The 16,175-nt window shown below is 42.7% G+C and overlaps 1 protein-coding gene across 3 annotated transcripts in view; it reads right to left on the bottom strand.

The window, feature by feature from the left end:
- Positions 1-15,533, bottom strand: part of ITSN2 (intersectin 2) — a 100,625-nt gene extending 85,092 nt beyond the window's left edge. Inside the window, exons 1-2 of one of the 3 annotated variants that reach the window (XM_063317765.1) lie at positions 15,167-15,533; positions 5,880-5,943 (exon numbers count right to left, since the gene is read on the bottom strand). In XM_063317765.1, the coding sequence (XP_063173835.1) occupies positions 5,880-5,922 (43 nt within the window). In that variant the 5' untranslated portion in view covers positions 5,923-5,943; positions 15,167-15,533. The remainder of the gene's footprint in view (positions 1-5,879; positions 5,944-15,166) is intronic. The other 2 variants (XM_063317758.1, XM_063317764.1) reach the window with 2 other exon arrangements.
- Between the last annotated feature and the right edge of the window lie 642 nt (positions 15,534-16,175).

The raw sequence follows: 16,175 nt of genomic DNA, 5'->3' as shown, positions 1-16,175 counted from the left end.
ATTGTGGACCTCCCACCCAGCCAAAGGAAAACAGTGATATGGGTGGTAAAAGACTATTTCTCAAAGCAGGCACACTTCATCCCGTGTGCAACAATCCCCTCCGCACAACAACTGGCACGCTTGTTCCTAACACATATATACAGGATCCACGGCGCCCCCTGCAGGTTGGTGACCGACAGAGGCACACAGTTCACGTCAAAGTTTTGGCGGGAATTTTTAAAACTAATTGGGACTAAGCAAGCACTGTCCACTGCGTGGCATCCACACACGGACGGATCTACAGAGATCCTAAACTCAACACTTGAACAGTTCCTGAGGGCATTCATAAACTACCAACAGGACAACTGGGTAGACCTACTACCTTTTGCAGAGGTAGCCTATAATAATGCGGTACATCAGAGCACTGGCCACACCCCATTTAAGGTGGTCTACGGAAGGGACTTTGTACCGATACCAGAACTGCCGCAACCAGAGACCCCGCCCTGCTCACCAGACGACTGGGCGGCACAGCTAGCAACAACCTGGCCAATCATCCAAACGGCCCTAGCAGACGCACAAACCACGTACAAAAAATATGCGGACAACCACAGGGCAGAGGCACCGAACTACAAAGTGGGAGATAGGGTCTACCTCTCCACTAAGTTCATAAAAACCTCACAACCCTTGAAGAAACTGGCACCGAAATTCATCGGACCCTTCAAAATCACACAGGTAATCAACCCAGTTACTTTCAAACTGGAACTGCCCCACAACTTGAGACGGGTCCACCCAGTATTCCACTGTGCACTACTGAAACCAACAAGCACATCCAAATGGCATACGGAAGAACCTCCGCCCCCACCCGTAATGATAGACAACCAACAACATTTTGAAGTACAAGAGATACTGGACTCAAGAAAGCAAAGAGGTAAGCTGCAATACCTCGTTAAATGGAAACATTTCTCACACCCAGAGTGGGTCCAGGCACATGTCATGGCAAGACAACTAGCTAGACAATTCCACGAGGCATACCCAGAGAAACCAGCACCATAAAGACATCTTTGGGGGGCAGCATGTCATGACCTCGTTGCAAGGCACAAAGAGCCTCACAACGCAGATCATGATCATCAAGGAATAGAGGAAGAAGATAATTAAAACAGGGATTAAAACAAGCACCCAAAGCACCCACACCCATGGACCCATATGCAGCTGAAAAGAAGGACATCGGATGAGCAGAGATAAGCCGCACCTGGTGCCCTGGAGGACACACCAGAATCGAGAAGACAAGAGAAGTCACCGGGAAAACGCCCATGCAGCAATCAAGGGTCCCATCAAGAGGGATTGGGACAATAGAGGGTGGAGGAGCCTGGGGTCATACAAGAGGGTATAAAATGGGCACCTCCACACCACACACCCCGTTCCCGTTTTTCGTTCTGTCAGCCATCATTCCAATAAACCAGAAATCCTTAATACCCATTAAGTGAGTCTGTGTCTTATTGCGAAGCGAGACTGACCCTGGCAGTGTAGGCTTAAACACAAACTCGTACATGTACTCAATCAAATTTACTCCTTTGACTTCTTTCACTGGGACTCCAGGAATCTCTTCTGTCGTTTCATTTCCCTGAGGTTCTCAGTTAACCAAGAGCTCCCTAGGATAGGCTAACAGTGAAGGGTCACTTAGGAGCAATCACATCAAAAGCCTTGACCACACCCCTGTTCCAGGCATTGACCAGACTCCTAATGAAACTACCTGCCAGATTTTTGGGAATCACCATTTGGAACCCATGTGGATCCACTGGATGCCAGCACAGATCATCTTAATAGACATAGCTATGTTGAGGAGGTCCTGGGTAGTAACAAGTTGCATCTGGATCAACAAGTGATCCGAGCATGACAAAGGACTAAGTATAATGTCTTCCATGCCCAGCTCACACATCACCTGCTTCAAAGTAAAAATGAGGTCTAATACACTATATGCCCACCTGAATGTGTCAGGCCAGATATTATTTGGGACAAGCCTATGATTGTCAGGGATTCTTAAGCCCTCCCTGAACCTGCCCTCAAGGTATATCAGTTAAAGCCCTCCCACCCTGGGAAACGCCACTGCAAGTTTCAAGGTCACAGAAAAGGATCTTGCCAGGCTGCCAGATGGCCAATACATGAGCAGGACCCATAACCTGTCCCTACTGATCAATTCAACACACTGTCATTGACACCCTGTCATTTCTAAAATGGAGACCCTGGTCACAGGTAAGGTCCCTCTCATGACCATTGCTATCCCCTTCCCTGTCCTTGAAGCTGAGTTTGAAGAACCTGAAACCTCGTGGGACAAATCTCAGAAAGGGTTACATTACATTACTTCCCTTCCTCAACCAGGTTTCAGATGTTCTTGCTGCCTACTTGCTCATCCATGATCAAATCATGGATAAATGCAGATTTATTCCAAACAGACCTGGCATTCACCATCAGCAGCTCAATGCCAAGATCACCAACAATCCAACCACCTGGACCAAGATAGGGCATTCAGGTCAGAAGTGGGGACCAACATCAAATTGCTGGCCTACCTTCCCCACCAATGCCCCTCCCCCCATGCCCTCTGACATATATCTCAGGGCATGTCACTACCAAAAAGTGTGCACTGCTTTCTACCTCTGTGCAGTTATCTGCAATCCCTCCCCAAATCATAAGACTCAAGAACCAATCCACACTCTTCACATCCAACTTATTATTCACCTCAACTCTTCCATTCCCCAATCAATCAACTCAGGTAAGAGACTGGTATTTGATAAACCACTCATACCAGCCTCTATTCTCACTTCCTCACTCTTTAAAACCAATCATCCTTCATCTGCCCATCACAGATCTCCCCTTCTCTCTACCCTTCAATCAAATTCCAGTGCCCCTCCTTTGAACCCCACTCTTATCTGGCTTCCTCAGTTCAGGGTTGCTTCCCCTATCCTCTCATCCTGGGGGCCTCTTCCCAGCACCCTCTGGCTCTCATCCAGGAAGTGATACTAACAGTAAACCAAAGCTGCCTATTCCCATGCAACCCTTCCCAAATGAACTTCTGCTGGAAGAAGACTCTTGTCCATGTTGAAGGCTCTTGTTCCATTGCAGCTGGAGTTCCTTCTGTTACCCTGGGGCTCCTTTGGTACTTGTGGCAGGCAAGAACCTATCCACTTCTGTTCCTACCTAACCCCAGCTGGCAACAGATCCGTCTCTTGACTCAAAGGCAGCAATAATAGAGCAACCTTCTGTTCGGGTATGAGAGTGGTGGGAGTATTACTAAACCCCACAACTGTCTTTAGCTACTTCACCACTGATGCCACATGCTGATTTCCCGAACTGCTCTGAGGTTCCAAAAGTCAGGAGCCCATTCATGAATAGTTCATCTTGACCTGTATTCCCCTTCGCTTTTACTTTTGACTTTCTTCATCCAGCTCCTTCCAATCTTTCAACTTTCAACCATTTCCAACTCAGTCCTTTCCTTCCATGCCCAGTCCAACCCTCATTGCTGCTGCCACCAGAATCCATCCAGCTACCATGTGACTTTAAAACTAGCACATATGCCCAGGCTTGATCACAGAAAAGTGCTCTGTGTGGAGTCGCCTTTGTATCTAGCTCAAAACTACAGAAGATACAAAACTCAGCAACCAGATTGGTCTTGGGAAGAACACAAAAAGATCGTATTTTATCTGTGCTTAAAACACTGCACTGACTGTCAGTTTATTTCTGGGCAAAGTATAGGTCCAGGCTATTTGAGAGAACACCAGTATCTATATGAATCCCCAAGCTCACTGAGATCTGAGGAGGTTCAAGGAATAGTTGCCATGAGCTCTTTTGGTGGCAACTCAGAATCAAGCTTCTTGTTGCTATCTCACCCCTGGAATGCATGCCCTGCAGACTGGTGCATGTGTGTGCAAGCATCCGTATTAGCTTTTTAAAAGATCCTTTAAAGACATATTTCAGTACAGGCTTTGAACTACCGGTTTTAATTGTTCATTTTAATTATTAATTCTACTTACTTTCTTGATTATTGTAACTGCTACTGTAATTATTTTTAATGTCTCAAGTTTAAAATGGCTTTGTAAACCACTGAGCAATTCTGGCAGTTGATGGACCATCAAGTTAAATAAATAAAATGCAATAAATATGTGTTTTCTGGGTTTATCTGGAAAGAATGTACTGTTCCCTTTACAGAAGAAAGTACTGTATGTTCTACTAGCAACACTTAATAAAGCTTGTCTTGCAGTTAGCCATTTGTCTACTTTCCTTATGCAGCAAACACTTCCTTATGGACAGAATATTCGGCATTACTCATATACAGAATGGCAAACTTATTTAAGAACTTTTTTATAGGTAGCCTTAAACCCATGTTCATTTAAATCCTAAAAAAAGGTAAAGGTTTCCCTTGACGTAAAGTCCAGTCGTGTCCGACTCTAGGGGGCGGTGCTCATCTCCGTTTCTAAGCCGTTAGAGCCGGCGTTGTCCATAGGACACTTCCGGGTCATGTGGCCAGCATGACGACACGGAACGCCGTTACCTTCCCGCCGAAGCGGTACCAATTAATCTACTCACATTTGCATGTTTTCGAACTGCTTGGTGTGCAGAAGCTGGGACGAGCAACGGGAGCTCACCCCGCCGCGCGGTTTCGAACCGCCGACCTTCCGATCGACAGCTCAGCGGTTTAACCCGCAGCGCCACCGCGTCCCATTAATATTTTGCAACGCCCTTTTCCTCAGAATGTTGGAAATACAACAAACAGATTGGATCTTTCTTCCATATGTGAGGCAATGTTGCAAAGCTCAACTATATTGGAAATTAAATCATCATAGAATGGAACAAATCTCAAAAATCATAATCCCATTTCAATCTCAGATACTTTTATTAAATTTCACCAAACCACATATTCCTTCAAAATACACTGAACTGGCATTATATATGATAACAGCTGCAAGGAATTTATATGCTCTTTACTGGAAAACACTTCAGATCCCCTTTATGGAAGAATGGTTAATTCAACCACGGGAATATACTGTACTTTGATGACTTGTATAACTTCATACCTAAACAGTAAATCTTTTACTTTTTAAAAGTATTTTAAGTTTATTTTATTTGGAAACCATTTCTGAACTACAATTCTTTACATGGAATTGGGCTGCATCCCAAATTCAGGTTTCTTGAGTTTATACTTCAATCAGACATATGGTCTACACATTATTTACAGTATTCTCTTAATGTACTGTTTACTTTTTACAGCTTTTCTTTTCTCTTATTTAAATTTTGTAACCAGGTATTTTTACAGTTCAATATAGACCTTTCTTGACCAGAAATTGGGTACGAAGTGTCTTACAGTACTCTTAAGTTGTTAATGGTGTAATAGAATATATTAGCCATGTGATATCTTCAGTCTGCTGGTTGACTGCAATTGGTTGGCTATCTGCTTGTATTCTATTGCTTCTATTGTTTTTCTTACATTTTCTGCATTCCTAGAAATGTATATTTGTATCACTTTATTCTCTGTTCTTGAAATAATAATAAAAATAAACAAATAAACATGTATTTTGCAATGCCTGTATGTTTTTCATGAGCATAACTGCATTATTTGATCCTTCGTACTTACTGGATTACCAGTATGCATGTATGTATGCATGCATGCATGCAAGACTACTATTATGAGTGATTAACTTTTCTTTTAAACATAAAAACCAAGAGCAAAGGGGTAATATAATGGTGTGTAAATATCAAAATTACCAAACAAATAATGCTTTTAAGTGAGAAGTCCAATTATGACCAGCCAATTGATCAGTCCATAATAGATTCTTAAAAGGTATTACCTAGCACAGTGGAAGAGCCTTATTCAGTATTGGAAAAATAAATACCTTAAAGAAGCTATTTACCATTTATGGCTGTAGGAAGCTGAGCCATCACAGTCTTGAACATAACTTGTTAGTTCTTAGCCATCTGCAACAAAACATCATGAGTAAAGTATTATTAATCACACAGGAAGAGCCAAAGGAAGCTCATCTTTCTGCAACGGGTGAGGAAAGCCTATCTCCAGCTTCTACATCAGGGCTTCTGACCTATACTGAGGATACCCAAACAGGGGCTGGGAGGATGCTTACAAAGTACTGTATAAGATGCAGCTGGGAAACAATACTTTTTAAATTAAAAGTGATACCAATTGTGGAGCAAGATCAAATTTACTAATAAAAATGAGCAGAACAATCAGGACCAAGATAAAGACTCCCCTTAGCTGACCTGGTACATGTCCATGCTGCCTTCTTGCTGCCAATAGTAAAGTAATTTGCCATTGCTTTTTTCCATCATTTTTTTTTCAATTTCCCAGTCTAGCAGTTACAGATCTGGTATTACCTGGTGGTCTCTCATCCAAGTATTAACTTTGCTTAATTTTTTGAGATCAATCATGGTTGTTACATTCTGCTACCTGCCGTGGCTTGGGCTAAGGAAAGGGTACTCTTATAAGGGAATCAATACATCTCCATACAAAAAACTGTAAAGCCTCAGTTAAAGGATCCCAAAGGAATTGAATGCGTATGGAAAAAGGGTATGGAAAAAAAGAAATTAAATACAGAAAAGGAAGAGAAAGAATAGTGACCAAATAACTTTAGTTATCCTTGGATTGCAATTCCCAGAAAAATTTTGCAACAGATTCAGGATATGTGTGAAGTTGCTAGGTGGATAGGGAAGGTCAAGAATTGGAGGGGGAAACAGTATAAAGTATGTTTTCCCCTATATTACTCCAACATGCCAGTAATTCCATCCTGTGTTAGGATTCTACTAATACTGGAACAGCCTTCCCAGTAGATAGTTCCATCAGCAAAGTTAGAGTTCGGCAGTTTGCATAGGAAGCTACTGGTATACCTCAAGTTTGTGAGAGGATACTTCCCCTTTTTTCAAAAACCTATTTTGTATATCCGCAAAATATTGGAGTTAAGTGTGAGATTTCAAGTTAAACGTAAGTTTTTCTTTTACATTCTGGAGAACACCAGAACTCAATTTTTTTTATTGTAAACTGCCCAGAGTGTCCTAACAACCAGGAAACACACTGAGACAGGAAACTGGTCTCTAATGTTTATTGCTAGTACATAACAGGAATCCTAACAAACTGAAGAAGCGTGGGAAAAACCCAGACATATAACCCCCAAGGGTTAAGGCGGTCCCGATCTGTGTCTCTTTGAATGGCTGCCCAATTCCTCAGTGCTACGCATGCGCTTGACAGTCTGGATGGGAGCCCCCTGCTCGCCATCCTTACTCATGACACAGAGTCCCCCTTTTTGGGGGGAGATGGGCGGTGTTAGAAATTTGAATAATAAATAAACAAACACCAATCAAAAGGTAAAAGGCATGCACTTTATTTAATATATCCCTCGCAATGCTAAAGACGTTAAAATATTCTTCTCCTAGTGGAGAGAACAAAACTACTGAATCTGCCTATTCTGCTGATACCTAGGTATGATAAACATGCTTCTGGGGAGATACCTAGTAGACCAGGCATATGTTAATTTGGTCAAAAGTGGATTTCTCAGAAAATAAGTAAATCAAGCTAAGGTGATTTTCATTCTGAATAATGATGTTTCTTTTTCTACTTTCCCCACACTGACATCATTGGGCTGAGCCCATCAAAACAAAGAGGAACTCTGGAACAATTTCCAAAGACCAGCAATTTATCATTCAAGTGATCTACTTTGTCTGGACAAGACCATCTTCTTAACCAAGTAAAAACTATTATCGCAGAGTCTAAAGTCCCTCTCCCCGCCACCCCCAAATATTTTCAGAAAACCCCAGAGAAAAATGTAAGCCTAGAGAAGTCAGAACTCTTTGTGGAAGCTTTGGTGGTTTGAGCAAGCCAACGTGTCCATTGATGAAAGAGAAATGTTCCTGCTGTTCCCAGGTTTTATCCTCTCGGGTCCCGCATGGTGGCATGAACTTCCCTGTAATAGTTTTTTTATGCCATGCCCTCAGGATGTTACCTTTGAGTTATCACCAGCTGCACTTGGCTATTTAGCTGGCCCTGCTTTCAAGTACTATTTTAAACTGCTTTCTCCGAACACACGCTCTAGCAGGACAGAGTGCCTGGACAAGTTAGGTGTGCGATTGTCCAACTCAGCAGAGAAGAAAGCCTGGAGCATGACCTGCTAGGGCTCTGGCTTTGCGTGTATGCCCAAGGCTGGCTCACTGTCAGAATTCACTTCTGCTTTGCCTGGATAAGCCAACGAAGTCAGGATTTTCTACAGTGGCTGCCATAAAGAACAAACATTACTCCAAAATGCACATGGAGCATGAAATCAGAGTATCTGAGTCAAAAATAAAACCCAGATTTCAAGAATTATGCAAAACTAAGCAAGTTCACCTTTGCCATTAAAAAATTAAAATAAATTTTAATTTTAAGTGTGGAAAGATTTTATTTTATAAAGTTGCAAGGTAAGTTGTGTTTTTATTTCTTGTTCAGCCCTAACCCTAATGAAATGATTAATTTTATTCATTGATTGACTGATTAACTGAAACATGTATATGGCTGCCTAACTCAGACCAAATGCGGAACAACTATGTCACTGCAAAGTTTGAGGCCTCCTGGATTAGAGGAGTTCCAATTCACTTCTAACTTGACAACTCTGTGGATCTATGTCTGAAATGACTAAGTAAGAAAAGTCATTTTCTGACTCCTTGGGGGATGCTGCTTTCGCGACGTTTTCTTGGCAGACTATACCTCACACAGTATTTTCCCAAATGCACAGCAACAGGAGCAAGGAGGATAACACATCACAATACGCTTTTGAATGCACTTATACTATAAAATTACCCACCTAGCATACCAAAAGTTAAGATATAATTTCCCCCAGGGACTGTAGGACTTATCTGATAGCATAACTGAACAACAGAGGCTTATCAAACACGGAGTTAAATATTCATCTACTGAGACGCGTCTGAAAAAGCACAGTAAGAATGAATGGTGGGAGGGAAAAAAGAGTTGAGACAAATAGAAGGGAAAGATAGAATGGAAAGTAATCCACATGATAAAGATTTAATCCCTACTGGAAAAAAAAGGGAATGGAAGATTCCATTGAAGCAAAATGTTTTAAAGCTTCCATTGCAACAGAGTATTTTTTCACAAGTGGTGGAAAACTGGTAAAGTTTAAACTGTTTGACTTTGTATTAAATGAAAGTACTTGGATGTATTAGTTTTTAAACCCCCTTACTTTCTTGTACCTTTATTTATTTATTTGGTTTGTATTGGCATTGTTTTGCTGTGGTTCTCCTTTCTCCACAGCTGGTTTCAGTCTGTGTTGGGGGGCGTGAGAAGTTGGGCCCTAGGCCCCTGCAACATGGGGTCCCCCAGTGCTTGGGTCTCTCTCCTCTCCTCTCCTCTCCTCTCTCACATTCACATGAAACTGCTGGGTGAGGTCATTCAATGGTATGGGGTGCAGTATCATCAGTACGCTGATGATACCAGTTTTACATCTCCACCCCTAGCTGGGCAGGAGATGCTACTGCTGTGCTGGCCAAGTGCCTGGAGGCTGAGAGGGTCTGGATGGCAAGGAACTGACTTTGACTCAATCCTGGCAAAACAGAGTGGCTTTGGGTTTTTGGGCCCCCAGGGTCTGGTGATATGCCATCTCTGACTCTGGATGGGGTCGCACTCCCCCAGACAGGGTTGGTGCACAATTTGGGGATCTTCCTAGACTCAGTTACTGCTCTAGGGCAGGTGGTAGCCATGGCTAGGGGGGCCTTTGCACAGATTCATCTTGTGCACCAATTGTGCCCTTCCCTAGACCAGGAGGCCTTGCTCAGAGTCACTCATGCACTGGACACTTCCCATCTGGAATACTGCAATGTGCTTTACATGGGGCTGCCCATGAAGAGCACCTGGAAGTTATAACTGGTCCAGAAGGCAACAGCGCATGCAATGTTGGGCACCCCTAGGTTGGCTCATGTTATATTCCTGTTGTGCAAGCTGCACTGGCTCCCAGTTTCCTCCCAGGGGCAATTCAAGGTGCTGGTTATCACCTTTAAAGCCCTATGTGGCACGGGACCAGGTTATCTGTGGGATTGTCTCTCCCTGTAATGTGAAAATAACCTTGAGGAGCATGAGGAAGAGCTGCACCCAAGACAACCATCAGACTTGCAAGATTGATGTCAGCCCTTCAAGATAAACCAGACTGGGAAACCAAAGTCATGAATACTAAAACTACTTTTATTATAGGGTTACAGTTAACAGAATCTTGCAAGCCTGAAAGTGCCTCCCCTCTCCCTGCCTTTATTTACAACAGAATTAGGGAGGGTCAAGTCTGAGATGTTTTCTCAAATTACATTTCTGCTTTGGGCTCAGATTCCTCTTATCTGTTGTCTTGGTTGCAGCTCTTCCTCCTACTCCTTGAGGTTATTTTCACAGCCCATTACACTCCCTAAGGGTATGTGCCCATCCCACCAGAGCTGATAGGGCAAGGGCAGGAAAACTCCAAGTCCCTTCCTTTAAACATTGCCACCTTCTTGGTCCTCAAAGTGTGCCTTTTCTGTTGCAGCCCCTGCCCTATGGAACACTCTCCCCCTTGAGATCCAACAGGCCCCCACCCTTTTAACCTTCTGTACTCAAGACCTGGTTCTTTCCCCAGGTGCTGGCATAGGGTGGAATCAGAAAAGGGTGAGAATGTGGTAGGTTGCATCAGTGAAGTGCGCTTGCAGCACTGGGTTTTCCTGTTTTTTTGTTTTTATAGTTGTATGTATTGTTTTTATTGCTGGTTGTAAGCTGCTCAGAGTTTGGCTTTAAGATGGATGGCTATACAAATGTTTTAAATAAATGAATAAAAGAAAATAGTTAAAAGCATCAAAATATAACAAAATTCAATAAAATACATCACAAGCAACTCATATCCTTCGCATTAAAACAGACTGCCATACATCTTGGCCCCTTATTATTTTAACTGTCCTTGATTGTTTTATGCAGAAATGTACTAAAAAGAATAAATTATTATTAGTTTTTTCAGCTCATGTTTATTGCAATACCAGCATTTCCTGGATAAAGTTCTTCCTGAAAATAGTGGCCACTATTGGATTGAAAAGATCTGCAGAAGTCAGAAGCCTGAGAATAGCTTGAGTGTGTGTGTGTGTGTGAGCAAGAAGATTTGTGTCTCAAATCTCTGTCACTTACTCTGTTAGAGTCATTCAAGCCATCTAGATTTAGATATAAGTTCAACTACCAAGAAGTTCAAACAATGCTTCATTTAAATAATGTTTCTTTAAAGAAAGAAGGAAGTGATACTTGAACAATGTCAATTTACTAATTGGGTGCCAATCATCTTAGCTGGGTGGAGTCAGAAGTTTCTTCCTCTGTTTTTGTCTGTGAGACAATACACTTCATGTCTGGTTTCCTGTGACCAGCCCAATCCAATCTTTCCTCCCTACTGTATCTGTAACATATATCTAAATCCTACATACGTACAAAGGAGTCTCCTCCCTACAATCCAGCTTTTGTTATTAATAAAAAGGGAGGAACACTTAGAAGTGACACAAGAATCATTTAGGTATCTGGTACTGGCTGTTCAGTCTAAATTAACTTCTACGGAAGCTACCCAACCAAAAATATGGTTTTGCTGCAATCATTGTCTTTGAGAGGCCAGCAAAAGGTTAAGTCTTTGCCATGCTGAGGAATCTGAGTTTTTCTGTGAGCTGATTTGGAAAAGTATTCTTAAGGGTTAAGGTTCCTGAAAAAGCGTAGAATTCTAGTTTACTTTAAAAGCTACTGACCACTTCTGAGCTTCTCTCTGTTTGTGGTTTTGTCAGCCTGAAGACAGTCGTGCTTATGTCTTGGACGTTCACACTTACCTGAAGTTTAAAATGATTAAAGACATCATGACAAAGGAGCTGAGCTGCAAAAAGAGCCCACTTTTCTCCATACACATAATCTATAAGCTTTGGATTCCTGTACATCCAGGAGAGAAATCTTCCCAGTCCCACAAGTAGCTCTGAAAGGTACATTGAGTGCACTGCAGCTAGTTCAACCTGTTCTACCTGGCAGGGTTGACAGTACAGATGCCCATTGCCACCCTTCTTGCTTGATCTGTTTTCTAAACCTCTCAAAATACTTTCAACACATATATCTTCAAAGTGCCAATCTCTACCTTGTGTGTGCCAGTGCCCCCTTGCTTTCTCCCCCACATGCACATACCTCTGTATCTTTTAAACATCTGGTCAGAGGTGCTATGGTCTTTCCCCACTACCTAGCTGTAGTGCTTTCACCAATTCTCAAAGCATCAGAAAACTACACTGGCATGAACTTCGCGATCCTCATTGTTGACCCCTATCCTATTATTGTCTCTAACCTTAGTCACTGCCAGTCACATGACTTCCCTCCAACAGAATAGGTGACAAAGTCTTAATAGATTTTATACATCTTGAGGCTGTCCTTAGAATAAAGGGAAAATGCTACCTTTCATCAGATATCTGCATGTAGAAGAAAGAGTCTTTTTAAAGATGGCATTCAAATTATACAGAGAATACACTCACATCAATAATATCCTGACTATCTTAAAAAAATAAATTAAGGACCTCGCTCATAATAAACTTTGGTTCACTTCAAACCATCCACCCACACTTCTAGAAATATCTCCACTATAAGCAGGGACTTAATTATGTTTAGGTTGACACTTCATTTAGGCAATGAAAACACTTTTCTTATCTTGCAAACCTAATATGGGGGAAGTCAAAACTATTTTTGGGATGAGTAATATACAAAGTTAAAAGCCATAATTAAGCTTGACTGAGTTCCACTTCAGTTTTTTGCACAAATAAAAAATTGGGAACAAGTAATGAACTTCAACACCCTATCTATATCACAATCCTGATTGCACCATAGCATTTGCAGAAGGGAAGACTCAATAATCTCTCTCTGGCTGCCTTGTTGCACAATGTGTGTGGAACGTTTTCATACGTAGAGAGCTGGGTTCATATGCTATTCTTTGGCCACTACTGTGCATGGATTTCTTGGAAATAACACAGGCATATTTTCTGGTGTAGGTCTACTTTCTAATGTATCTGTAACAATGAGTTTATTAGTAGCTTGGCAGTGATAGACTGTGAGTTCACAGATAAATCTCTCCACTCTCCCTAGGACATTCAAGATGAATACTTTTGAAAGATCCTAATATTCTAGAGATTGGAACATTAATCTCAAGAAGTTAATTTTAGTGTTAGAAAATTTAGTTACTACCCCAAACATATTTTCTTTAGCTTTCAGAAAGTTCTCATCCAAAAATATTTTATACAAAGAACATAATTTTAATTATTTTTATATAAAAATACACAAACAGCACATAATGAGGTTCACAATATTTCTAATTCAAAAAACAGATTAAACTTTGCAAGTGAGCCTCTTGGAACATAGTAAAACTGGTTTCTGAGCAAACATTCACATGATTAGAATGTAAACAGTCTGTTTCAGTGTCATGTATGTTTCCTAAGACATGTCTTTCAAATAGTTTTACTTTCCAAAAACATTTTTTAATTCAACTGCACTTCTTCATCTCAGGGAACAATAAGACACCGAAAAAATATAACAATGTTAACATAAAAATAATGAGCTTGAAAAGTATTTTCACTTCACCTTCATTATGTTTACAATGTTTGTTTCAAGCCATCCTCATTATTTTTCAGTATGCTTTGATTTTGAATATTGAGAGGATAAGGTTAAAGGGTGTGCTCTGTACTAATTACTTTAAAGAAGATAGGGAAAAATGATTTTCACTCATCTTATTCACCCTCAATTTTTGCCAAAAGAATAGTCATAATATCAGTTACTCCAGAAGAGAAACTTCCTTACTTTTAATAACAGAATATAGGCCAGATTGACAGTAACTACAAATATTCTCGAATATAAAACACCTTATTTCCTCCATTATACTAAGAGTGATAGTGCTTGTTGTTTAGCGATCTACCTACAGTACACACAAACATGTATTTATACATGAGCATATTAACTCTTATTCCTCAGTTATCCATATGTATTCATGTGGGCATTCTTCAGTTGGCCATATGAATACATTCACCTATTTAACATCATCATCCAAATTATGATACTACTAAGAAAAGCATGGTTCCTATAGAAACACAGAGAAGTATTTAGGGCATACAGTTACTTTTCTTTTCCATCTCTCAACATATGCATTTGTACGTGTGTGTATATGTGTGTAATTTCATAAAGAAATCAGCCATTTTTTAGAGTAAATGCAAATGAATACAAATTACAGGAAGGCTGCAAAAAACACATTGAGAAGGGTGATACATATCCAGACCGTACAAAACATGGAAACATAAGAAATCTTATTGCTACTTAACAATGAATTGTTAAAAAAATAAGCTAGTTCTAGCTTTGTTTTTGTTTTAAAGACCTGGCAACTTTTAACTATTTGTTTGGCATCCCCAAGACATTTCGGTTGGCAAGTCAACGCACATAGCTGTACTGTATTTATTTTGCCTTTCACCTTCTGCTAACTAACCAACTAGAGAACAAACACAAAAGCGAAGTCATTAGCAAAAACTGTGCACGTGCAAACGGAAGCACTCTGGATCAAAAGCAGCCGGACGCCCGGGGGACTAACGGCGGGCGCACCGGGGATGTATTTGGTTCCAAGCCTGACAGATGCTGCGGAAGGGGAGCCGACATGCTGCGCTTAATGGAGACTCCCGGTGGCCTGGCGCTCCCGCACTCCCGAGTCCCTGGGCACAAGTCCCGCCCCGGCCCCTCCGCGGCTGGCTCTCAAAGCACCGCCGCAGTTTGCGAGACTCTCCGCCCTTGCCCACGGCTCCGAAAGCAGCCCAGCCAAGCCCCTTCCCCAAATCCTCTCTCTTAACCCGCCGGCCGCCCCCTCCTCTCCGGTGCGTCTTCCCTGAACCAGCGACCGCAACCAGCCTCCCCGCCGCAGCGCTCCAGAGCCCAACCCACCTTCACCCCGATCTTTCCACCGCTCTTCCCATAAACGCAGCGGGGAAAGCGCCCGCCCCCTGATTTCAGGGAGCAGCCCGCCCACCCCCCACGTCAAGGGATTCAAGGCACCATCCTCCAATGACTCCCGACCGCGGTCGTCTGCCCGACTGCGGGTCGCCCTGGCGCAGCCATCACCCCTCTGGCAAGCTTTGGCGGGAGGCCTGGAGCAGGGGCACCTGCGCCTACCTGTTGCGCCGCTTGTCAGCACCTTCCTCCTCCGAGAGAGCTGGTTGGAGTACCTCCTTCCTCTCGCTTGCACTTCCTCCTCCTCCTCGGGCTGCTGCTGGTATCAGTGTTGCGTCAAACCCGGAACATGGCGTCGGGGACAGCTGCTGTATATATATAGGAGGAACGAACGGGAGCAGGACTTCCCGGCCCGCTTGGGTCCGGGCGCTCCCGCACACTTTCGGAGATCGAGCAGATCGCCTGTGGAATGCCTCCTGCCGGGATTCTTGAACCAACTGCTGAAAGGATAATACGCCTTGCAGCCCAGTCGGCTCTTTTTGTTGCAGGTTTTGCTTGCCACAACAAGTGGGCAAACATGGCCGATGGCGCATGTTCTCTGGCTGCACAGAGGAACAGCGTGTGAGTTACCGCCGTTCTCCCCATTTCTGCGGGTGGCAGAGCGGAGGTTTAGCCCTGCTTCTGGCCAATCGCCATTTCGTAGCGAAACTTTCACCTCGCCCCGCTCAGCTGGAAGCACAGGAGCAGGGACTAATTTTAAATCATCCTACCGCGCGGGCCAGAAAGAGATGAAGTCTTCGCAGACTTCAACTGCGAAGAGGCGATGATTTTTTCCCCGCTTCTCTATGATTTCCCAACACCGAGTTTTCCTTGGTGTCCATGGATTCCCCCCTCCCCCCGCGTAAAGCTTAATTGCCCCGGAAGAACCCTAGCTAGAAAGCCACTTTCTCCCTCCGTGTGCACTATAGTCTCCCTGAATATCATTCCCAACGTGATATTTAAGCTTAGTGGGGAAAATGCTTCCAGTAAAGGTTTTCTTTTCCTCTGATTAATTGCCTTTGGAATTCCATGATTAAATTTTAGAGAGGGGAAGATACGGCTAGCTCTGCAATGAGTCTAAAAAGCAGGAAGTTTAAAAGGTAGAATTGCTGCAATGGTCAAGACGTTAAAGGGGGGGGGGACCATGTTAGTCTATGACTTACCTTACGCGTTTCAATAAATCTGTTAAAAA

This window comes from Candoia aspera, chromosome 1, assembly GCF_035149785.1.
Source record: "Candoia aspera isolate rCanAsp1 chromosome 1, rCanAsp1.hap2, whole genome shotgun sequence".
Taxonomy (NCBI): Eukaryota; Metazoa; Chordata; class Lepidosauria; order Squamata; family Boidae; genus Candoia; species Candoia aspera.
This window is presented reverse-complemented; position numbering and strand designations above follow the sequence as displayed.